A 26,366-nucleotide genomic window follows, 5' to 3' on the forward strand; every position below is an offset into this window, starting at 1 on the left:
AAAATAATGGATATTTTTGTAATCCCTTTCCTTGTTTTTCATAGGTAAAGGTGAAAAAGAAGAAGATTGAAAACTGTCCTGGAAAATAACTAAGTGCAGTAAAGAAGAGTTAGTGAAAAAGTGAATGTAAGTATTTCAGTTTTTCACAAATAAAGCAGTTTATAACTGCTAGTGCTGTATGATCAGTAACCATATAAATGATTCAGGTTTCAGAGTAACAGCCGTGTTAGTCTGTATTCGCAAAAAGAAAAGCATTACTTGTGGCACCTTAGAGACTAACCAATTTATTTGAGCATAAGCTTTTGTGAGCTACAGCTCACTGAAAGCTTATGCTCAAATAAATTGGTTAGTCTCTAAGGTGCCACAAGTACTCCTTTTCTTTTTATAAATGATTCAGTAAACCAGCAGATGATGCCAAAACGAAGACCTAATTTTGAAATCCAAGTATTTTTAATATTCCTATGGAACTTGGGAATAATTTTGAGCGCACCAAGAATGCTCAGTCAGGACTTATTTGTTTTTTATTAATTGTAAAAAGACAAACTTTAAAAAAATATATCTGTACATTTGTAGCCAGTACTTGACTTAAACTGTTACCATGGTCTTGTCAGTGTTGTTAGCTATCTATATGTCTGCTTGAAACGAAGAGGCAACTTTGGGCTGTCTGTAAATGCCAATTTTTAAACAATCTGTTTAAACACCAGTTGGGATCCCTGAGTCATATATCCCTGTAGACATATTTTCCATTTCAAATGGGATTTAGGTTTACTTTGTATAATACAGTCCCATATGTAGTATCTATAGCATGTATTTTTGCACTGAAGATTTGGATTTATAATACAAACTTCAGAGCAATGTTTTTCTTTTTCACTGTAAGTAGTGTTTTCAATTCCTGAAGTTTCAGTCTGAGAGCATTACTGCCCTCTGGAAGTAGCTTTTTCAAATCTAGGGGCAATTGTTTTCTAACAGTAAGCTAAGAACTCCAGTTAAATCCTTTTAAAAAATGTTATTACATCACCATCAGTGTATAACCCATTATCATATTTCATAACTGTTACAGTTTTATTGCAATCTCTATTGAAAGCATATACCATATTTTACTTCTCCTTGGTCTAGGAGTGTTTGATAATATTGTTACATACCTTACCTATATAGTAGCTATGATACCTTTTAATAGGTAGAATTAGAACGCGTTGTCTGTGTGTCATAGACTCTCTGCTGCTAACGGAAGTCTCCTTTAGCTCATGTGTGTTTTTGGAACAGAAAGATTTTTTGGAACAGAAAGATCTGAGTGAGTTGTATCCTTGCTGTCACCATGGGAGGTTCTGCGTGGCTATAATGATAGTGATAACCATGCTGCCACAGATTTCTTCCAGTCTTTTTAATTTGCTACATTTTCCCAACAATCTCACCTCCTGTTTCCCATGGCTGCAAGTTTCTGTGAACTTGTAAAATTACTAGCCAGTCAGTAGTCCAAAAACCATCAACCATCTATAAGAGGGCAACCTTGGCAAACCTATGGGATTGTTTTGTCTAGAAGTTATTGGGATCTACTTAAATTGAGATTCATCAGCAACGTATATAAGCCAAAGGTTCATTGATCATGTCTGCACTGAATGAATGTCCATACAGCGCTAGCTGGTGCCTGCTCTGCACATCGTCAGTGTAAGCTTCACTAGAGAAGTTGATGGTTGCAGAATCAGAGCTTAAAAACCTCCTAGCATGCAGTGGAGTTAAATCTGGAAGGATTTCCGAGGAGCTATCACCGGTTGTTCAAGTCCTGAAGGTCTGGGGCTGATGTCCCTAAGGCATTACAATGACCCTGATTCAGCCAGTGATACTTTTTGAGAATCTAAGGATGTTTGAGTTGTGTGTCAGGTTTCAGAGGAACAGCCGTGTTAGTCTGTATTCGCAAAAAGAAAAGGAGTACTTGTGGCACCTTAGAGACTAACCAATTTATTTGAGCATGAGCTTTCGTGAGCTACAGCTCACTTCATCAGATGTTTACCGTGGAAACTGCAGCAGACTTTATATACACACAGAAATCATGAAACAATACCTCCTCCCACCCCACTGTCCTGCTGGTAATAGCTTATCTAAAGTGATCAACAGGTGGGCCATTTCCAGCACAAATCCAGGTTTTCTCACCCTCCACCCCCCCACACAAATTCACTCTCCTGCTGGTGCTAGCCCATCCAAAGTGACAACTCTTTACATAATCAAGTCGGGCTATTTCCTGCATAGATCAAGGTTTTCTCACATCCCCCCCACCCCCATACACACACAAACTCACTCTCCTGCTGGTAAGAGTTGTGTGTAGTACTCTGCTCTCACGACTCACCGTCTAAATCCCACAGTGGTACGTGCTTTAGAAACACCAAAGCAAGACATATTTAATGAACATGTGGCAATAACTATACATTCAAACTTCCTGAAGTCTCTGGGCGGGGGGCATGGGGGGGGAGGGGGGAGCACACTTGCATAGCAGTTGAACCATCATGTTTGCGTTATGGTTGACTGAGCTGTTTTTCATGTCAGTCTCATCACTTAGTGCCCCATTTCACATTGTTTATTTCCTTCTGTTTTCTCATGCTTATGCAGTAAGCACAATCTTTTAAAGAAATAAACATGCAGCAGGGTACAGAGCCATTTAGTGTAGGGTTTTAATTTCAAATCGCTTAAAAGTTAAAAATTGCCCTTCAAAATATATAAAACCTCATGTTTAGGAAATGAGTCATTTTATTCACACATCGAAACTCAGAGTATACAGCAAGCCGCTTTAAATTGATGGTTACCATGTTGGCCAAATCTCTTGCTGTATATGTTCCTCTGTCAATTTCAATAGAAAAACATGCCAGTTAGTTAAATTAGTGTCAATGTTTTTATCCATTGTGGCAGAATTAATGTGATCTCCAATACATGTTGTTTTTCATCTGTTTTAACTGTATGAACATACAGATTAAAGCTCTGAGTGGAAACATCATTTCTAATTTATATACGTGCCTTTGTACCAGTAATGCATTACAATTAGAAGCATATATTCCTAAATTTTGAATTCTTTGTCAGATACTAATCCCGCAGTGTCTAAGAGATTGGGATAGCACTGGATTAGCAGATATATGGAGTGGGACAATGCCTCTTTATAGCCACTATTTTTAAAAGACTTAATTATTTTGTATTACCATAGCACCTAGGGGCCCCAAGCAAAATCAGTGTTTTATTGTGCTAGGTGCTGTCCATACACAGAGAAACTGGAGAGCTTGCAATCTGTATGGACAAAACAGAGTGGGAGGAGAAACAATCACACAGAGAGGTCACATGCAGAACCAGGAATAGGATCCTAAGAACCTGTCAGGTTCCCCTTCCACTAGGCCACTCTGCCGCTTGTCACCTTTTCTAATGCCCAGAACACGCAGAATAGATTTGTGCAATAAAAATTATTTTTTTGTTTTGACAAAGAAATGTGGGAAAATGATATGACACACGTTAAGATCGAAGCATGTTATATTAATTTGTCATTGCAGTTGAATGGTTTTGTTACTCAGTCACTTTTAAAACTGATAGATTAGAATAAACCTCCAAAAATACTTGTTAGCACTTTCAGCTTGTGCTTCCAAATGCTTATTAGTCAAACTGGAACCAAAAGGTGGGTGACATTTTGCTTTACTGCTTTCCCCTCACAGCTGAGTTAAATGGTGGAAGGAAGAGAGGGGAGGAAGGGCAACAGTAGTAAAACTAGGTTGTTTGGGGAGAGATGGAAAGACAGAAGGGGACAAGAAGGTGGTAATTGCACTGGGACATGCTAATTATGCAGAGTGAAGGGGGTTGTCAATGTGGGGGGATGGAATGGGACAGTGCCCATGGGGCTGCGGAAGCAGAAAGCATGCAAGGAGCCAAAAGATCACAGACTGACTAGGTTTAAACCTTGTGTTTGGGGGGGAGGACACGCAAAATGAGACAGTTGAATTGGATTCTTCTTATATATTTATCATAATCTGAGGTTGGCAGGACAAATACTTAATGTATTCCTTTTTCCTAATTGCTCCCAAACAGATCATTATTAAATAAACACACCCATAAAGAGCCTGGCTAGAACACCAGTATTTCGACGGTCCTTTTTTTCTCAAGTGTTTGCACAATGCCCAACTCACTAGGGGCCAGACCCTTATTGGGAGCTATGGGCAGTACTATAGTAATTAGACCATAAGAATACAGTAGAACCTTAGCTTTACGAACACCAGAGTTATGAACTGACCAGTCAACCACACACCTCATTTGGAACTGGAAGTATGCAGTCAGGTAGCAGAGACGCCCCCCTCCCCCTCAAAAGGCAAACACTGCGCAGTACTATACTGTTTTAAACGTAAACTACTAAAAAGGGGGGAAAGTTTAACAAAAAAAAATTGATAAGGTAAGAACTGTTTCTGTGCTTGTTTCATTTAAATTAAGATGGTTAAAAGCACCATTTTTCTTCACAGTAAAGTTTCAAAGCTGTACTAAATCAATGTTCAATTGTAAACTTTTGAAAGAACCATAATGTTTTGTTCAGAATTACAACATTTCAGAGTTATGAACAACCTCCATTCCCAAGATGTTCGTAACTCTGAGGTTCTGCTGTATGTCTGTATTGCAGCTGGGAGTGAGCCTCCCTGTCTGGGTAGACAGACTTCCACTAGTGGGGCTCGAGTTCGCATGCTAATGTGGATGTTGTGAGTTGGGCGGCCCATAAGCTTTAGGGCGTCTGTGCATTAAATGAGACAGGGATCCAGTGGAAAAAATAGTAAGAGGATCATGTAATTAACAACTGTATCATAATGCTTATGCACTCAGATTCCAGAACTTTTTCCTTTTTTATATTTTAAGGAATACATTTGTCTTTCTTGAGATGTTGAAGATCTGCACATTAATCTTTTACTTTCTGGTATTCCTGCCAAATAACCTACCACAGTGCTTAATTTGTACAATTTAATATCTAATATCAAGGAGACAGTAATGTAAATTCTTAGCATTATAGGAGAGCTGTGGCATCAAGTTCAACTTCAAAATATCAGCCTGCCAGAATGCTTAATAACATTTTGATCTTCAAGAGTGGTCTCACAATATTAGCTAATCCTCACAGAACACCTGTCAGGTAAGTATTATTTATAGATGTGGAAACTGAAGCAGTGTTTAAAGCCAGCATTTTCAAAGTTGGGTGCTGAAGATTTAGACTCCTAACTAGCCAGCCTGATTGTCAGAGGGGATGGACACACTTAGCTGTCGTAGACTTCAATTGGCGCTTCAAGTGTTTGCACTCCTGAAATTCAGGCTGGTTATTTTGATGCCTCAACATGAATTTAGGCTCTAAATCTGAGGCCCCAAGGTTTGGGAGTGTTGACCAAAGTGAGTGGCCTGGCCAAAGAGAGGACCTGTTAGATCCAAGACTGCAAGTCAGGAGTTCTTGGTTCCCAGGAGCTCAAGACCTTGGGCCTGCACCCCTTTTCATAGCATCAGGCAAAGAATTCTTGTTGGAGCAGCAAAAGTAATGAGGAATGTGCACAATATAGGCAAGTCTGGGAGGGTCTTCCTTTGAAGATTTTATTGAGCAGGGGTTGTGTGAGGGCTGTGTAAAGAGGGAAAGGTGCTTGAATTTGGAAAGCAAATATAATGACAGTTAATTTATCCACCTTCCACTGTTAATTTAATTAAAAATGTGAGTTTGTAATGCCAATAAAATAAAAACCAGCAGGATCTTATTAAAGGGGAAAAGACAAAATGCCACATTTATTGTGAATACAGAAAGAATCATAGTAAGCAGTTAGTTAATAGCTATAACATTCCATTCAATTTCAAATTTATTCACACATTCATTCATACACACACACAGGTTCTGCAAGAGTTGCTCATGCCAAGCCACTGGCCAGGTGGCCTGGACACGAGGAGGGAGCAGGGCCTTGTCAGATGCTCATCTGACGCTCCTGGAAGTTGGTTTGCAGAATCAAACCCCAAAGTTCTCACCTTCTAGAGTCCATTTTTATAGGAATTTCTTCCTATGCCAGTCTATGGGAATTGCTTCATCATGCTGTTGCTGAATCAATCAGCAGATGGCACATTCCTGACCGCTCCGTGCTGCCAGATGTTATCTTGTTCTTTGGTTCTCCTATTCTTGAGGCTGTTGGGTGGATTCCAGTCTGCCCTCCGGGGGACTTCTGGTTATTTCCATTTGATGCCTTCTTCAGCCGATGGACACTGCATTCTTAGGCTGGCACCTCCCTGATCATTCAGTTATTATCCACACCAAGCATCCATCCACATACATCCTCTATCTCTATTTTAATCACAATTGTTAACAAAGCCAGATGAATACAACAAAAGGGCGGGGAGTCTCTGGGTGCTGTTTCTGTTACAGAGTATTGCTTTGAGTCTCTTTCTGTGTAAGTAGTTGTTGTTACAAAGAATTGCTTTGAGAACAGATTCTGTCTTAGAATGTACTAACACAATTAGCAGCTTGCAAGTTTCACACATAGAGGGAGAGAAACAGTACCAAAAACCAAGAGACCTCTTAGTTTAAATTCCAGGGTATTACTAATTATGGGGAATCAAACTCATTTGTGATTTTAATATAGAACTTGTTTAATATGATCCAAAAAGTTACCTTGTTATTTCTGACGTACTTTCTGCTCCTCTTTCCCCGTTCTGTTACACAGTTAGCACAGTGGCATAATTGGGCTGGAGAACAAATTTGCCATGCTGTTTGGCCATAACAAAAAAAAGAGCATTGGGATATTAAATGAGCAATGTGTCCCATTCAGCATGCCATTTAATGTATTGCTAAGCGCAATTTTAGTTAAAATGTGGAATTTATTTTCAAGTGCATTGTTATGTTATGTAAACGGTTATTAGATACCTGTTTGCGTTCTGAAATTCTGCGTATTAAAGAGCACCTTTGTACTTGTGAGTGACACACTGAGCTTACAGTGCTACACCATTCCCTTCTCACTATTGCAGAGCAGGTGGGAAACTAAACAAAACTGCAGCAAAAGGCTTGTGGCTGACAGGGATTGTTACATAGGGGAGGGAAAAACCTAGAGTACAAAGAAAGGGTCTCAACTGATTGAACAGCACAGAGCAGGCACATACAGCGGAAGTAATACTCGGCATTGTCTGGATTTCAAATTCAGAGAACTTCATTGCTGCTTTGGCCCTACTTGGAGTGAATAAATGCTACTGCCAGGAACAAAGCCCAGAACAGAGGGGGAGAAAAGGATTAAAAAGGAGAAAGTGATGACTCACACCCCCATCTCAATCCCCATTAAGAGCACTCAGCTCTCCCCCACCAATGGCCATGTGTTCTGTTTTTATAAATAACTAAGCATTTGAAATGTTCAGCGTAGGCTGGGTATGCATTGATACCGTATTAGAAGAATGCAGGCATCTACAGAGAAATGCTAAAGCAAAATTAAACTCTAGTTTATTTTTGGACTGGATTGTGTCATCCTATCAGGATATTTGGAGAGGAACAAAGCAAAACTAAGCCTCCTTAGCATTCAAGGAACCAGCTAGAAACCTGTGGTCACACCAGAATGGAATTTAAGATCAGTCACGTAGGTTACTATTTTAAAGCTGAACCACAGCTTTTCTGGTTCCCATTTTGTTGTGGCTTCACTGAACAATTTCTGTTTAATGCACCACATACTTCCTTTCCCCCTTAAATGTGAGGGAATAAAAATCTGCTATCTTTCTCAGCCACAAAGTAATCTGTAGACAACATGAAAGAGATCGTACTAACACCACGTTTCCTATTGGTCCTAGCCAAGAGAGTACATTGTATCTATACATATTTATTAAAGCAGTTATGTAGCTTAACTAACACTTATTCCAATTTAATTTTTACATTTTTATTATGTTAGAAAATGGTGAATAATGCATGTCTTGTTTGTTAGATTAATTTTTTACTTGTGATTAGTGTCAGGCTCTGTTTGGATGGAAATTTAAATTCAATTAAGAATGCACAAAAATAGCTTTTTTTATTTAATAAAAAAAACCTACCTTGTGCTGTATACAAACTTTTTTTCTCATATACACATGCTTTTCATTTAAACTCTTTTATTAAACAATGCAAGTATTACTGCAGTTAGTGAATTGAAGTGATTGTTTCTGCTAATCATGTGCTTCAGGATTTTAGAACTAGTAGGTCTCATCTCTTCCAATCTATGAATAAAAACTAGATGTAAGAGACCAAGCTTTCCTGCTTTCAACTTCTGATTGGTTTTTAACTTTGAATGAAGTAGTCATTGAGCTCAACTAGATGAATAAACTGAAATAAAGAAAAAATTCTCTCTTCACCTGCAGAATAGGCTTCTGCTCTCAAAAGCTGGTTTAGCACTTTAAAAACAATTAACTTGGTTCCAAGTGATTAGCAAGTGACTTCCCTTAGTTTATTGGTTTGACTTTCCGTAAAGTTTTCCAGGAAATATGTACTGCTTTAATATTATTTCTGGTTTTTAATTAAAATGATTTTAATATATTATAATAAATATAGGGCTTAACAAAGGTTGTCAATTTAGAATTTAATTTTAAATGTTTGTTTTTAAAAGAACCTGTATTTAAATTAAATTTTTAAAAAACTTTGATTTTTGTCCACCCCTTGTGCTGCAGCTGAATGCTGCATCAATTGCAGTTTTATAGTTGCATTTGTATTCATACCCTGATGATTCATAATGGCAAATGCCTAATATTAGAGGAAGAATTGGAGTAACTTGATTAAACAAAGTTGGAAACGTTGTTCCTCACCACTGATGCAGTTCTATCTAGCTATCTTATCTTAATGAGTAGGTCATATGCCCTTAAATTTAAATATTTTTATTGTAGTAAACAGCACTGTTTAATATAGTTAATGTCAAGAAGAAGAAATCATAAAAATCCTTTCTAGAAAGCTTTAGCTAGGATGCTTAATACAAAGATTGGGAGAAACTCATAGCACTTAAGGTCAGATGGGACCATCATGATCATCTAGTCTGACCTCCTACACATTGCAGGCCACAGAACCTCACCCACCCATTCCTGTAATAGATCCCTAACCTCTGGCTGAGTTACAAAAGTCCTCAAATAGTGATTTAAAGACTTCAAGTTACGGAGAATCCACCATTTACACTAGAAACTGTCTGGGCTTGATTGATTCTCTGCTCTGCACTGGCTTCCACTTTGTCACAGAGCCTCTGAAGGTAGAAAGACAGCCAGTGGGAATCTGCACTGGAACAAAGCAATTCAAACTATGCCTCAGGGACCTACAGCAGGCCAAAGCTAACTAGTAAAGGTGTGGGGTCAGAGCAACCAAGGGGTGTGCTGATTCATGCCTTCGTGGGCAGTTCGCAGTCCTTGTCCCAGCTGATTCCAATCAGGCCCAGTGTATTTAAACTTACCCTTGAACTGACAAAATATTAGCTGGTATAATTGTGACAGATGCCCCACCTCTGTTTGCATGATAAAGTATTACCAAAGAAGTTCCATATGAAGTAGTTAACCCTACAAAGGAGAAGTTAAAGGATACATGTATAAGGAGAAATGGACCAGCCATGGGGACCCTAAAAGCCCCCCTAGATACACTAATGGAAATCTATACTTGAAAGGGTGCCAGGTACCAAGAAGGAGAAAACAAGTAGCTGGCATAAACTGGGAGTTAAAGACTAACACTTTGTAGGGTATTTCCTAATGTCCATGTATGTATGTGACATGATTAAAAAGAAACAAATGTCCTGAAACAAATGTCCTGAAACAAATGTCTCACTGTTGTAAGTGAATATGGAAGCAAGAAAATAACCATCCTATGCAGAGGTAGCCATCTCCCCATGAAAAGGAGGAGAGCATATAATGGATGGACATGGGGCATGAAGGTGTTTTCTCTGACAAGTGTGAGAGACCGCACTTCTGCTCTAAGTTCAGGTAACCTCATATTCTATAACTTTAATTGTAGCATCATTCTAGCTATGTTAAATGGAGGTGTTTAAGTATATTTATTTTATCATTTGCTCTCATTTTGGTAAAATCACATATAAAACCAGTTTGTTTTAAGAAGAACTAAAATGTGTACCTGTGCTGGCTGGGCAAGTTGCTGCCTGACTCACTTGAAGAAACAAAACTCTGACATTGTGGGAAGGTAATTCAGCCTAGGTATGTGGCAGGTTGTGGCATTCCTCTGGAGACTACAAAACAGCTGGGAAAAACAACTGGTCATAGAGAGGGCTCAGGAACTACAGGGGCACAAGTGATTGTTACAATATCTTATTATACATTTCTTTTTTTAGCTTTGATGAACGGTTTGTTGAAAAGACATTTGTAACCTTATTCCGCCAAGTTTTTTTCCTGTTTTTTTTTTTTTAACTACTGTTTTTTAAATTTCACTGTGTATTAACTTCTTTGCCAAAGAAGGTAGTCTGATAGCCTGTGTGGTTAGTGCTCACACTTCCCAGCACTGAAGTTTGCAGTTTATATTTATAATACTATTGCATATGAGCAGTGTGCTGTGTTGTGATTGTGGACCCGGGAAGAATATGGAGAGTAGAATCTTTGCTTAAGGCTGTGTCCTTGGGGTACACATAGAATCATAGAATATCAGGGTTGGAAGGGACCTCAGGAGGTCATCTAGTCCAACCCCCTGCTCAAAGCAGGACCAATCCCCAATTAAATGACCCCAGCCAGGGCTTTGTCAAGCCTGACCTTAAAAACTTCTAAGGAAGGAGATTCTACCACCTCCTTAGGTAACGCATTCCAGTGTTTCACCACCCTCCTAGTGAAAAAGTTTTTCCTAATATCCAACCTAAACCTCCCCCACTGCAACTTGAGACCATTACTCCTTGTCCTGTCCTCTTCTACCACTGAGAATAGTCTAGAACCATCCTCCATACAAGATCACGGAGCTGTTAGACAGCAGTTGTTAGACTTCTCTAAGATCTTCAATTTTGCTTGATATCATTCTCCTGCACTGGGAAATGCCTAAGCTTTTGAGAGGTGTAAATCCATCCAAATTGTAGTCATAAGTGCAAATTTTATTAAAATTGTTTCTCTGTCAGTGTATGAGGGTTCTCTGTAAATTGGATTACCAAATAATTTTGTACCAGACAATCCTGTTTACATTATGAGTGAAAGATTATTTTACATATCTGAATAAAGAGTAAAGTGAGCTATCATATGTAGTTGCCAGGAATGATCAGAAATTTTCTGGCTTGTGCTTCTTAGTTGGAGAGCTGCCTGTTATCCTTCCTTTTTATTCTTTATAAATAAAATACCTTCCTTGAAGGGATCAAGATGCAAGAGGGTAAATGCCATATTATTATTCCTATCACAATCAATTATTTTTATAGGGCTCTCATTAAAGACCTATAGAGACCAAAATGGCAATACATGCAGGTGCCAGACCAGAAAGGATTAAAATGGAGTCAAGACTGGTGGTGCCATAGAACTGAAGCACTCTTGTTCTGGAGCAAACAGCTTGTAAAAATCTTGTGGTGCACATGCACAACACGTGGAGAGGTTGCCCATATCTCTGGTGAGCTCTGTTTAAAGAGCAATGGAATGCTATGGCCCATATAGAGTAACCAGCTAAGCCAACCTGGCCTGCTAACTCACTCAGTGGCATTAATGGGCCTTATGGATAGCGGTAGCAGAAAGAGATTGATCTGGCAGGGAAAGCTGCCTTTTAGCATAATGAAAGAAGATATTACTGTGTGCCATTGCTTACAGGATGTAATAGGAATAAGGAAATCTATCAGCAACGGATGGGAAGTACAATTGCCCCAGTCCAGCTCTTTGGTCAGGTGGCTGTCTAGGAGATAGACCAAATTCAAACCATGGTTAAAACTGGCTCAAGACTGACAATAGCATCTTTCAGAGCATTGGGAAAGAGAACTAGTGATCAATTTTAAAATATATATTATTTAAGTTAAAGAACCTGCTATCTATGAAAATATAATGGTGATTAGGAGCAGTCAATACCTGGAGGTACAGAGTAATCTTTCGTTGATCTTGGAGAGGGAAAATGAGAGATTAACAGAGATCTGAAATGAACAAAGGGAGGACTCATGTCTTCTCTAGATTCAGTAGCTTATGCATCCAAGAGTATGATTTTCAAAGACACCCCTACTGAGAGAGAGCAGCTTAGCAGGCAAGGTTGACAGAGTCTATTACAAAGTTTTCATAGGTTTGGAACAATGGTATTCTAAAGAACAGGTCACCCAGAGAACATAAAGGAAGCTTCTCAAAGGTCTGTGAATCTGAGTCTCAAATGTGTCTGAAAACCCTGGGAGACCAGTTTACACTGTTACAAGCACCTCAGCACAGAATACTAGCTATACTGTTAAGCAATATGTAGATATATATTTAACAAATACTTTCTTGGTAAGCAACACGTTTGTGGTACAGCAGTGATGGTGGACTGATGAAACCCATTGTTCACAAGTTGCTAAAGGCCATTGTAGAGGCTATAAATGAAGTAAAATTTACACTAAGGTAGCTTCTCCTTCCCTGTCTCTTCATTTTTCATTGTTATTAATGAAGCAGTAAGAATTTGTATATTGAATAAGAATGGGGCTTTACTTTTGAACATCATCTCTACAGGTGGCTATTCATTAGTCTCAGGGCAAAGTACAAAGGTGACATTAAACAAAGTATTGCCTGTAGTCATGCAGTGACTGTTTACATGAAAGGGTAAAGCTCTCTTGGTAAATGAGGAAGGAATAAGTCTGTCAACTTTTTTAGTACCTTATCAACCTGAAAAGATTTAGTGGGAGACAGATTTTTACCTGACTTTATTAGATTTAGGATTAAGGAAACCATCTGCAGTAACAGATTGGATTTGTATGAGGCAGACTGGTAGCTGGTGGCAGAGAGAGTGTAGGAGTTATAGAATTCCTTAGGGATTATCATAACACTTAGTAATGGTAATCTAAATAGGTATGGAATACATAGTCACATTCTACATATTCTGGGCAAAGAAACTGCAGTGTGCAAGTGGACGTTTGAGTGGAGGAACATAAAGCTATGTAGGATTAACTGATTTTAGAGCCCCTTTGTGTGCAAAAGTGTCTGCCAGTGGCTGATAATAAGTTCCTGCTCAAATGTGCTGCCTGATGGAAAAAAATATTGATTGAATCTTATTTAGTGTTTGTGGGCTGTGGCATATCTGACATGGTCCAGGCCTGGAAACAGAAGTATTGGTGTCGAATAAGACTGATGATTTATTTCTGTGTATGTGGTCATTGTAGAAAAGTAGCATGTTAAATAAAGGCATCCTATCGTTTTTCTAGAAAGTATATTGAGACTGTATCTTGCTTGGAACTTTGTGGCTTTTACATTGGGACAGATATTTAATTCCCTTGATTTCCTAAGAAATGCATTAAGAGAGTGTAACTGCTTAAGGGGCCAAAGGATTCTGTTGGGTACATGGTGAGAATTTCAAATGGGCACAAATACATTGACTTCTCTGTTTATTTTTCCTTATTCTTTTAAAACAATCCTGTTAAATTAAGTAAATATGTCAAATATTGGGCCTAACTACATTTAGTGATTATTATTATGTTACAGTATTACATGTCTACAGAAATGTACACATATTAAGTAATCCTCACTATACCCTGTAGGTATTTCACAGAGGGTATGACTGAAGCACAGAGAGGCTATGTGATTTACCCAAGGCCAAGCAGTAGATGAATCAGGGGTTATAACTCAGGAATTCTTGGGCCCCAGCTCTGTGCCTAATTCACTAGACCATACTGCTCTGAAGTTTAAAATATGAAGTCTGCATCTCTTTCATACAAACACCCTTAGCACTCAGTTCTGACTAATTCCTTTATACATATGCTTTCAGAAATATATATTTCCTGTTGCCTTTTGCAATGGGTGTCATTTCTTTGTCCTGCTCTGGTTCCCTCAGAATATTGCACTGATCTCCCTGGGGATCAACAGTCTGGAGATCACCATGGCAACGTTTAGAAAAATGCTCGCTACAGACTTGAAGCTTCATTTCTGTTATCCCTGTGAGCTCTGATGATCTGTGGACTTCCCAGACTAATGGAGGTGGAGTGGGGAGGGGGAAGGTAAACAAGAGAGATGTATGGAACTTGCACATTAAAAATCTTTTGTATGTAATTTTTGAGGCACTCAGCTGATATTGCTCAGTGATGTACAGCAGCAGCATCTAGCATTTTCATGGTATGCTGCTGCAACTGTCTTCTGTATGAAATAATCCCTCTGTTCTTATTCCACGTCATTTTAACATTAGTGTCTTTGTTGTCTCTGAGCTCTCCTCATTTTCACTCAAGGCTACTGTGAAAGCCATTGACAAGGAAAAGATTGCTATGCTAGTAAAGCCTAAGAATTTGTTGACAATAAAATTTGACCTCAAAGGTTATGATATCACGTTTAAGAGTGAGTACTCACATCACTGCTATTTCCCAGTCTTCTTTAAAGAAGAACCAGGGGAACCTTAAAGAAGCCAGATGGGATGGGGGGAAAGAGTGAGTTCCATCCAGCTATGAGAAGTGATTAAAGTGGAATATTAGTACTTTGCCATCTGGGACAAGAATTAAGAACTCTTGGTTGTATTTTGTCAGTGTCAAAGAGAACTTGGAGTTCTGTTTTATTCTGTTGATATGAGGTGTACAAAATATTCCGGTATAGGGAGATTGTTTTATAATTTCAGTGCAGTAGACTTCATGTCTGCATGTGGAAACAGTGCATCTTAAGATGTAAATAAATAAAAGGGCATTTTTCCATAAAAGGATATTTCATTAAAAAAAATTGAAATAAAACAACTGATGTTTGAAAATCTGTGGACATCAGAATGGATATAAGGTGTAAAATTTTAACAGTGAGGGGAATTAATAGTTGGAATCATTTACCAAGGGTTGTGATGTGTTATACAGATCAGACTAGATGACCATAATGGTCTCTTCCGGCCTTGGAATCTATGAAAATGCACCACTGAAAGTGAGGAACTGAACTCATCTTAAATAGTGACACTTGAGCAGATAAATAGTTAAAATAAGAATTTAATGTTAAATGTTCTCCTCAGTAAAAACAAATAAATAAATAAATAAATAAATAATGGCTTGACCGAGACCCTGATTGAAGACGGGGAAAATATATTGCTTTAACTTTTGTTGGTCTTTTTTAATTAAAATTAAATTTAAAAAAAAGGACACTGACTAATCATAAACTTTCATACAAGGGCTTCGGGGATGGTAATGGACGGTGGTGAATATTTATTGATAGCATTGCTGTTCCAGGCAACCACTGGACTCCAAATGTCATTACAATAGGAACCTATATGTCAAAAATTGTCACTTGAACACACTTTTAAATTGTGGTCACAGGTAAAGAATAAGAGAATTTTACATAAATCAAAAAGAAAATGTCACGGTCGTGTGTGTCACTGTTGTACCAGAAGATCCAATGTAAACAACATACAAAATGAATGGGAGTTCATAGAATCTCAAGGAGAAATGTCCTTAAGGAGTGCTGCCTTTCTACAGCAACTCCAAGCTTCAGCATTAATCAACCATTCACTTTATGTAACCCAGTACATGTATCTTCCTTTACTACGTTAAGAATATCTAAACTGTTTAAAATTTAGAACAAGGTCATGGCTACTAATGTACATCTGCTCAGAAAGGCTCTGCTCAGAGCCAAACAAGTCACAGTAGGAATTCAACATGTTGACTGTACCTGTGAAATATCGTTGCTGGAATAAGAGGTATGATAGAGGTAGTGGATATTCTTTCTTCTGGACCAGAGGATAAGAGAGGTTCAGCTCACAATTTTTAGGACTCTGGCTCATTCCCACTGCCAAGACATACAAAACTCTAGCTCTGTTGAAATATAAATGGCTGTCTTATCTGTCCATGTCTACGCAGAGGAAAGGGTTAAAGATCCTATGAAGCTTTATGAGAAGAGTAGATGATAGCCTTGGTCTCCTGACAGTTTTAAATACCTATTTTATTCTGTCTGATTACTATAAACTTGCCTTGTTATACCAATAAAATAAAAACCAGCAGGATCTTATTAAAGGGAAAAAGGCAAAATACCACATTTATTGTGAATACAGAAAGAATCATAGTAAGCAGTTAGTTATAGCTATAACATTCTATTCAATCTCATATTTATTCACACACACACACACACACACACACACACACACACACACACACACACACAGGTTCTGCAAGGTTGTTATCATAGTTACCAGCCTTAGAGTTGCTCATACCAAGCCACTGGCCAGGTGGCCTGGACATGAGGAGGGAGCACGGCCTTGTCAGATGCTCATCTGATGCTCCTGGAAGTTGGTTTGCAGAATCAGACCCCAAAGTTCTCACTTTCTAGAGTCCATTTTTGTAGGAATTTCTTCCTATGCCAGTCTATGGGAATTGCTTCATCATGCTGTTGCTGAATCAATCAGCAGATAGCACATTCCTGACGGCTCGGTGCTGCTAGATGTTATCTTGTTCTTTGGTTCTCCCATTCTTGAGGCTGTTGGGTGGATTCCAGTCTGCCCTCCGGGGCGGGGGGGGGGGCCTCTGGTTATATCCACTTGATGCCTTCTTCAGCTGATGGGCACTGGATTCTTAGGCTGGCACCACCCTGATCATTCAGTTATTATCCACACCAAGCATCCATCCACATACATTCTCTATCTCTATTTTAATCACAATTGTTAATACAACAAAATGAATACAACAAAAGGGCGGGGAGTTTCTGGGTGCTGTTTCTATTGTTACAAAGTATTGCTTTGAGTCTCTCTCTGTGTGAGTAGTTGTTGTTACAAAGAATTACTTTGAGAACAGACTCTGTCTTAGAATGAACTAACACAATTAGCAGCTTGCAAGTTTCACACATAGAGGGAGAGAAACAGTACCAAAAACCAAGAGACCTCTTAATTAGTAATACCCTGGAATTTAAACTATGGGGAATCAAACTCATTTGTGATTTTAATACAGAACTTCTTTAATATGATCCAACAGCCTATGGTATGCAGTCACTGCACTAACTCACTATTTAGGGATAACTTGAATTTGAACAGTGCTATAGAAAACCAATTTCTATTCTATAAAATTCTATTCAGAAAAACTGCTTTTTATTTTTTTTGTTTGTTTTTTGCATAGTTGTGGAATTCTTCAGTTTTTCCTCCTGTAGTTTCTAAAATCCAAGCCTTGAAAAGAATAATGCAGAAGGCAACCCTTTTAAACCTAATGAAAAATATGGAAACAGCGGGGAATGAATATCGAGCTGTGGAGGGGAAAAATTACGTGAAAGCTTTTTCTCCCCTCCTCAAATTGGTCTTATTCATGGGGCTTTTAAGGTACCACAATCATATACTTAAAATAATTATTCAGTAATTCTGCTTCATTTCCACACAGCAACGATATAAAATGTCAAACTCCATGAAGCCAGTCAATTTCCAGGCTCCCATGTGGAAACCAGTGTACTGTCAGTAAACCCTTAAAAGATAAGATTCTTTCTGTATCAGGGTTTAATTAGGATTAGAGGTCTGTGATTGGATACCAGTATAAAGGTAAAAAATTATATTTTAAAAAAACCTGCATATTTTTCCAGGTTAAAAGTCAAGGGAAGAACTATTTGCTAGTTTGAGAAGGGAGCCTTCATTTTAATAAAATCCCATCTTTATACACATTTAATGGGAAAAAAGTTTAAATCATTTTAGAGTAGGAAGTTTTAATCATTTTATTTGACAGGATGCTTCACCTTTGTTTGAAGAAGGCAAATACCAATGAATAGTTCAACAAGAAAGAATTAAGAACAAGTTAGATTAGATTGTATCTTCAGCCAGGACTGTATCTACCAGCTGTTTATCGTGCCTGACATGGTGGGCCTCTGATCTCTGTTGGGACCTCTGGTCACTCCCACAGTTGTTATCTAAAACCATGTCACCACCTCTTAGATTTTGCCTGGTAGACAGGGTGGAGACTGTATTCTGATATGAGGCTTCCAAGGGAAAACAAGGTGTTGTAAGAAGTGTTGGTAATCAACAGGTGGTTTTCTTCTTTCAGTTAGAAATTAACCCAATTGCAATGTCTCACTGTTCAGTCTGATAGACAGTGCAAGGTCAGTGAAAATCCAGCATGCAGATTTTTGTCGTGCAATGCAATAGTGTGTATCTTATTGTAAAACATGGACGCTGAGTGCAAATTAGTGAATATACAAACAAAACTAATAAACAATGGAGCACACAAATTATTACACCTGGGGGAGTTTTGTGCTACTGTACGCACAGAGAATTCTTGTCCCCTGCAGATTTTTTTTTTTTTTGTTTTTTTTTGTTTCCCTGCAGAATAATAGATTCTGACAGGGAAGCAAAGGGAAGCCATGAGAGGGGGTCATGTGCCCCTCCTCTGCAGCGGTCCCAAGCAGGACTGAGCTTTGGGAGAGATGTAAATCACCACCTCGTGGGGAGGGGGTAGGGGCAGAGAAGAGAAAGCAGGGTTGGGTGTGTATGTGAGACTCTGTCCTTGTCATTCGCTACTATGGTGTGCCTGGGGCAAGAGCCCCTGGGTGTTTCTGGGGCAAGCCCGACCCGGCCCTTGTGCTGTGTCAGTCAGGTGCAGGCTTGCCTCCAAGTCCTGCAGGGTGATTCCCCCTCCCCCCCCATCTTCGTGCTGCCAGTGGCCTGCGCTCCCCACTGGGGAGGCAGCCCCAATGTGTGCCCCTTGCCCCTGTCACTGCGCTCACCCTGCAGAGGTGTGGGGTTGACACAAGCAGCTGTGGGGAAGATGAGGGGAGGCTTGGCCCGGGATGCCATTTAGGGAGGGCTGGGTGGGGGGCACCTGCCTTACCCCGAGTTTCACACCGGAGGTCTGATCAGGCAGGCAGGTCCCTCCTCCAGTAGCCAGGGTTCTCTGGCTGTGGCTCTGTCGGTCAGTTTTCTCCGCTGCGCTAGGGCCTCTCGGGGTGAGGCAGCCCAGATAGGGGTCAGTCAGAGTGTGTGCAGGGGAGCACAGGGTCCCTAGTGGTGGTGGTTGGAGCATAGAGTACCCCTTAGTAGGGGCGGGAGCAGGGGCCCAAGTGTTGGGGGTGAGAAAGACACAGAGGGTCCCCAGTTGGCGGGGGGGAGCAGAGGAGCACAGGGCCCCCGGTTGCAGATGGGGAATTGGAGCCTGGAGGGGGGCAGTGGGGTGAGAAAGGGGAGTCCATTTCCAGGGGAAGGGAGAGGTGAGGGCAGAGAGCTGTGCCCTGAGGGAGGGAGCAGTGAGTGTGGGAGAAGCAGCTGAGGGGGAACAGTCCCTGGGGCAAGGACTGTGAGAGAGGGGGAGCTGAAGAAAGGTGAGGGACTAGGCACAGCTAAGTAGGTCTTGGGGTCTGTTTGCCATCAGAGAAGCCGGGAGCACCCTCACCTCTCCCAGGGAAGAGATTGAGAACAGATCCCACTAAGCTAATGCATTCTCTGAACTGACTAATCTGCTCTCTGCCTTCCTCCCAATCTCTCCTATTTTAGGGTAACTTATACCTCAGTCCTGCAGTGAGTATCCATGTGGGCACAGGGGTTTCTTTAACTTTCTACTCCTAGGGAAATATTTTTTGTTGTCTGTATTGTTACAGGTATACTTGCTGATGGGTATTTTGACATAAATTACCAAAATAATTGAAACTGGAATGATAAAATTGTGTTATTTTGACAAATAAAATATGCAGAGTTTTAAAATATTGTGCGCAGAAATTTTAATTTTTTGGTGCAGAATTCCCCCAGGAGTAGATTTATATATTAATGACCTATGTAAAAAGAATAAATATCAAACTAATTCCAATTAGCAGCCTGGGACTCTCCAGCTCCTCTTTTTCCCCAGAACCACCCCAAACTCAACAACATCATGGTAACAATTATGTATATGTACAAGATAGAACCCCAGTGCTGCATCTAATTGGTGTATAGGAGTAATGTGCCTGTGGAAGTGTTTAATTTTATAAGCTATCCATCTTGCATTCTTAGCCTAAAATAAATGCAGGCCCTGACAGAGAAGCCATGGGGCAGAGAAGCAAAATCTGCTCCTTTCTCCAGAAATAAGGTATTTTAATGTAGGGTTTGCTTTCCTGCTGGCAGTCGGATGAGTGGGGGAAGATATGGCACATGCCAAAGTGAGAACCCTCTGTCCTGACTTACTGAGTGCCCACTCTCAATATTAAATAATGTATATAATATTAGTGTGTGTATAGTATATAGGAAACGAGGGCAAGAGAGGAGAAGAAGAAAACCCCACTTATTTCCAAGAGTCCTTTTGAAGCGAGGCATTGTGCATAATAATACGCACCAGTCACACCCAGGGCGTTGCTGAAGGAGCACTGTACTGTTGGAGGTGCCATCATTTGCATGAAATGAAACAAAGTGCTTCTAGTCATTAAAGATCCCATATAGCTTTTTCTAAGAATAGTATTTTGCTTCAGTGATTTGGCCAAATTCCAACTCTGGTAATTGCCTTCTGCTGATCTAAATTGCTCTGTTTATTTAATTGGAGAGAGTCCTGTCCCAAAAGATGTTGTGGAGGTTCCTGGTGCCAGTACAATGGCTGCTGTGTTTCACCCTCACTGATTTCAGTAAAGAGTGAAGTAATTCCCAGTCTATGCAGATCATAGTTTGTAATTCTGTGTAAATCACTCCGAGGCTTGCAAAAGATGTCCTAAATCAAATGGCAGTAGTAACAGACTTAAACAAAGGGTGATTAATAAAGTGCTGATCATTATCAAACTAACAAGACCACTATGGAAGTCATTGTGGTTATTATTATAATACACTGAAATGTATAAAAGAGAGGTGATTGGCTTGCAATGAAAATTCAGAGCAGTCTGTCTAACTTAAAGACCAGCTGCCTGCCACAGGCATCTGTGATTATGTACTGATTCTGGGAGGCATGGTCGGATGGGACAAGAACTATGGGTTTTGGTTCGTACAAGGAAAAGGTATGTTGCTCTTTCCAAACCTTTGTTTTGTCTCTCTCTCACTGTCCCTTGAAGGCTAATATCATAGAATCATAGAATATCAGGGTTGGAAGGGACCCCAGAAGGTCATCTAGTCCAACCCCCTGCTCGAAGCAGGACCAATTCCCAGTTAAATCATCCCAGCCAGGGCTTTGTCAAGCCTGACCTTAAAAACCTCTAAGGAAGGAGATTCTACCACCACCCTAGGGAACGCATTCCAGTGTTTCACCACCCTCTTAGTGAAAAAGTTTTTCCTAATATCCAATCTAAACCTCCCCCACTGCAACTTGAGACCATTACTCCTCGTTCTGTCATCTGCTACCATTGAGAACAGTCTAGAGCCATCCTCTTTGGAACCCCCTTTCAGGTAGTTGAAAGCAGCTATCAAATCCCCCCTCATTCTTCTCTTCTTCAGGCTAAACAATCCCAGCTCCCTCAGCCTCTCCTCATAAGTCATGTGTTCTAGACCCCTAATCATTTTTGTTGCCCTTCGCTGGACTCTCTCCAATTTATCCACATCCTTCTTGTAGTGTGGGGCCCAAAACTGGACACAGTACTCCAGATGAGGCCTCACCAATGTCGAATAGAGGGGAACGATCACGTCCCTCAATCTGCTCGCTATGCCCCTACTTATACATCCCAAAATGCCATTGGCCTTCTTGGCAACAAGGGCACACTGCTGACTCATATCCAGCTTCTCGTCCACTGTCACCCCTAGGTCCTTTTCCGCAGAACTGCTGCCTAGCCATTCGGTCCCTAGTCTGTAGCGGTGCATTGGATTCTTCCGTCCTAAGTGCAGGACCCTGCACTTATCCTTATTGAACCTCATCAGATTTCTTTTGGCCCAATCCTCCAATTTGTCTAGGTCCTTCTGTATCCTATCCCTCCCCTCCAGCGTATCTACCACTCCTCCCAGTTTAGTATCATCCGCAAATTTGCTGAGAGTGCAATCCACACCATCCTCCAGATCATTTATGAAGATATTGAACAAAACCGGCCCCAGGACCGACCCTCGGGGCACTCCACTTGATACCGGCTGCCAACTAGACATGGAGCCATTGATCACTACCCGTTGAGCCCGACAATCTAGCCAGCTTTCTACCCACCTTATAGTGCATTCATCCAGCCCATACTTCCTTAATTTGCTGACAAGAATACTGTGGGAGACCGTGTCAAAAGCTTTGCTAAAGTCAAGAAACAATACATCCACTGCTTTCCCTTCATCCACAGAACCAGTAATCTCATCATAAAAGGCAATTAGATTAGTCAGGCAAGACCTTCCCTTGGTGAATCCATGCTGGCTGTTCCTGATCACTTTCCTCTCATGCAAGTGCTTCAGGATTGATTCTTTGAGGACCTGCTCCATGATTTTTCCAGGGATATAAACAAATCCTCATAAAATATTAAATTCAGTATCTTCAATAAAGTCCTTTAGCACACCCCAGTGCTCCAGCATGTCCTGTCATGTTTATAACGTGAAGTTTCTCAAGTACATGGCACAAATGAAACTTAACGCCATCTCACACAAGAAGACCTGTTGACTTGCATTTTTAGGAATTAGAATTTATTCACTGGATTTGTACTTTGCTGGAAGAATATAAAAAGACAACACACAGGCTTGCTAGCTAAGGAACCATTTGAAATAAGCAAACAACATGAATTTCCTGTTGAACAGAGCTATTTTTAAGGTCAGGGGAGGAGTTTGTTTAATCACTTAATTGATCCTGTTGCATTTTTTCCTGATGTGCTCAGGCCTAACAATGACCTGTGTTGAAATAGGTGACTGAGCTTTTCAGCTTTGGATTTTCCCTGTTTTTTGGGGTTTTTTTAAAGTACGGAAACAGGAATCTGACCTTTTCTTCTAAATCCTCTTCCCCAGTATTAAGTAATCATACGTTACAAAATGAAAAGATTGAGCAAGGTGACCTAGGTTTGGTCTTTGAATGCTAACCTCATTAATCAAAACCCTAACGGTGTTTAATCTTAAACCACTAGACCTGTATTTTGGCTCAAAGCACAGTGCAGTGGGAGTGCACATACTTTAAATCCACTGCCAGAGACACACTTCATTAAAGTCTGGACTAGTCAAGTCCCACCAATGTTGCTCTTTATATCATATGGGATCAATTATTTCAGTGAATTTATATGCACAAGACAGGCAATTTTTATGCCTATTCTATTTCATAGAAAGAAAAGGAGTACTTGTGGCACCTTAGAGACTAACCAGTTTATTTGAGCATAAGCTTTCGTGAGCTACAGCTCACTTCATCGGATGCATAAAGTGGAAAATGCATGGTCTGTGTGTATAAAACATCCTCACTGCATTTTCCACTTTATGCATCTGATGAAGTGAGCTGTAGCTCACGAAAGCTTATGCTCAAATAAATTGGTTAGTCTCTAAGGTGCCACAAGTACGCCTTTTCTTTTTGCGAATACAGACTAACACGGCTGCTACTCTGAAACCATCCATTTCATAGGTAATTCCTGGATAGATATAATTTTTCTGTTTTCCATTCCAGACTATGGTCAGCCTCTCAAGATAGTTGAACGGTGAATTTGTTCCTCTTGTCACATCATCCTATGTAAATCTGTGTGCACAATACATATGTTTGTGGTGTTTTTTCCTTGCTAAACTGTCTGCCTAAAGGCTTGTCTATAAACACAGAACTGGCACTGGTTTAGCTAAAGATCTGATGTTAAGGCAACTTTGTAAATTACAGGTGCAAACTAGACCAATGTAAGACCGGTTTAAATGTGTGTCAGTCTCTGGTTCTAGGCAGTCAGGCTGATTGGTGCAGTGGTTGAAGCTGGGCATAGGGTTGGGACCAAGCTGAGGGCAGCACTGAAACCAGGGCCCAAGGTCAGGTCATGGGTCAGAACCAAGGTCAGAGTCTGTAGACAAGCTGAATCGGTATTGTAGCCCAGTCAGAATCCAGATGCAGGCCAAGGGTTGAAGCTGTGTTGTCATCAATCTGAGAGTCTGGGTTCAGAAAGCAGACTGGAGCGGGTCAGTGACAGGACTGGAGCAAGGTCAGAGTAGGGTGTGGACGAGACAGGAGTGAGCTGGAGCAAGGTTGGGATAGGAAAAGGAACCTGTTTAAGGGCAGGCTGGAAGCCTTGGGAGTCTAATACACTGTGAAGGAGCAGGAGGAGGGTTCCTGGCCAGGAAGTGCTATTGAATGGACTAACTTCAGCTGCTGGGGTCAATGAAATACCTCTGTGGGGGTGGGGAGGGAAGGAATCTGATCCAGGCCCTGCTCAGGGATAGGCTGCTGCAGCATGCCTGAGTGATGAGTCACTGCAGGCTGTGTTGGAGGAGTGAGTCATGGCAGCGGAGTGAATAGCCCTGGTTTGGCTGTGGGTTTGCCTCACAATATGAGAGTAATCAAACAAAGTTGCACTAGTTTGCAATCAGTTTAATATCACCTGCAATTAAATTAGTGCAACTTCGTGTGTAGGCCAGGTTTAATAATGTATCGTCTTTATTCAGTATGGCCCTATGCCTGCTCCCACTGAAGTCACTGGCAAGCTCCCACTGACTTTGATGCAGGATCAGACAATATACGTGTTAGTCTGGTGTTTCTGCTATTGCACACACTATGCGATGCTTTCCATTCATTAAGTGGAATACCAATGGGGACCCACATACACTTTTATTTGTTAGGATGTGTCCTGTGAGATATGTATGTTTGTGCATTATATCCGACTCTGTTGCAGAATTGCAGTTCGTTCTGCAGGTATATTTGATGTGATCTTGATTAACATTTTCTAACAAGCGTTAAGGGACATATTGTGGTCAGCCTGTCTGGACATACAATCAGGATTCAAGGAAGGGTTCAAGAAGTCTTCACCCTCTTGCTTTTGCCCATGTGCAGGAACTAGCCACAATGTAGTTGTTAAGCAAAGCCACTGCTCTATGCTAGTGCAAAGGAAGAGGGATTGGATTGGGATCATCAATAGGCAGACCATGGGCCAAACTTGGACCACCAGATGCTTTTGAATGGACCCCAAAAGCTTTCTATTTACTTATCAATATTATTATTGGTTTTTTTCTTATTTTCTCTGGAGTCTGGACCTTGACTATTCCTTGACCAAGAAATGTGTACCTAGACAAAAATAATTGACTACACCTGACTTGGATGATGACAGAGCTATAGCCTCTCTATCCTTCATACCAGCTAACAGCTGGGAACACTGTAATGTGTACTCCATGTTTTCCTGTATTCTCCTCTCTAGCCCACCACCACCATGGCAGAAAGTCTGTAAGGCACAATCTAGTACCTCATTAAATACAGTAATTTAATTAAAAGGCATGTGTCTACTTATGTACAGCATAAAGAGAGATGTGTGCCTTGGGGATAGTTTTTTAGTGCAATTAAATCTTCAACATCATACTATATTCTTTAAAAAATTGCAATGAAATAACATTACTACTTTTATGTAGTGCTTTTATCACTAGCATAAAACGCTTTGCAAAGATAGATGAGCACCATTAACCCCATTTTGCAGATGAGGAAACTGAGGGCAGAACCTTGCTCAAAGCTGCAGAGCCAGAAATAAGACCCTTGTGTCCTGACTTGCAGTCCTGTACCCTATCCATCAGACCATGTTACCTAGTACAGTTCCATTGCTGTACGAACCTTTTCCCTAGCCCAGTTCTTGAGCTTTGTGTTAATAGCAGAAATCCATTTTCTGATCACATGAGCAATATCAAATGACAGATTATTCAGTCTGAATAAACTTCAGTTGATTACAGATGCTGATACAGCACTAGTCTAGAGACCAAGTCAGAAGCAATTGAAACTTCTAGTCATAGAATTCCCAGCGCAAACTAGCAAACATTTCAAACTCTTACACACACAATAATTTTTATGCTCTCATTCAGTACTTCAGAAGCTGCTCTGTGGCCATTTCTGTTGTACCTCCTCTGCCTCACAGTTACTCTTCTTCCACCAAATGCCCTTTGAATTATAAGTTTGTGCAGTTCACCTCATAGAGGCTCAATCTACTGCTCCCACTCTTCCTTATATCATTCTCAAAGTCACCTGATTACAGCTATGGGGCCGAAACTGCCCTCAGAAATAATATATGCTATGCCCATTGACTCCAGTGGCAAGTGGTAGGTATTTGATGATGGATTTAAAAGCATAACAAAACATTTATGTAGCACCATAGGTGCACATGTCACTTTATGGCTTTGAACATAGCTTCCTCTGACATATCTCCCTGGGGGCTGCAAGCGGACAGCATCAATCTGTCTTGTGTCAAGATACTGGCCACACTGAGAAACAGTGCATAGTTGAAATGAGACTCTGACCTCTTGACTGGACTACAGTTTAGTTTTGGAAGGGAAACCTCTTCATGCAAGGTATTTCCTGCATGTGGAAACCTGTCACCTGCTCTGCAAGTCC

At 40.4% G+C, this 26,366-nt stretch overlaps 1 protein-coding gene across 6 annotated transcripts in view; it reads left to right on the top strand.

Annotated features, from left to right (window-relative positions):
* Window positions 1-26,366, top strand: part of PLXNB2 (plexin B2) — a 325,762-nt gene that overhangs the window by 186,889 nt on the left and 112,507 nt on the right. For 5 of the 6 annotated variants that reach the window (XM_073328266.1, XM_073328265.1, XM_073328269.1 and 2 more), the window contains one exon: window positions 45-126. Coding sequence is in view for 2 of the 6 variants with exons in the window: in XM_073328269.1 (XP_073184370.1) it covers window positions 125-126 (2 nt within the window). In the remaining 4 variants the exon portion in view is untranslated. Of the gene's footprint in view, window positions 1-44; window positions 127-9,844; window positions 9,922-26,366 lie in introns of those variants that run through there. The other variant, XM_073328262.1, reaches the window with a different exon arrangement.

This window comes from Lepidochelys kempii, chromosome 1 (genome assembly GCF_965140265.1).
Source record: "Lepidochelys kempii isolate rLepKem1 chromosome 1, rLepKem1.hap2, whole genome shotgun sequence".
NCBI classification, from domain to species: domain Eukaryota; kingdom Metazoa; phylum Chordata; order Testudines; family Cheloniidae; genus Lepidochelys; species Lepidochelys kempii.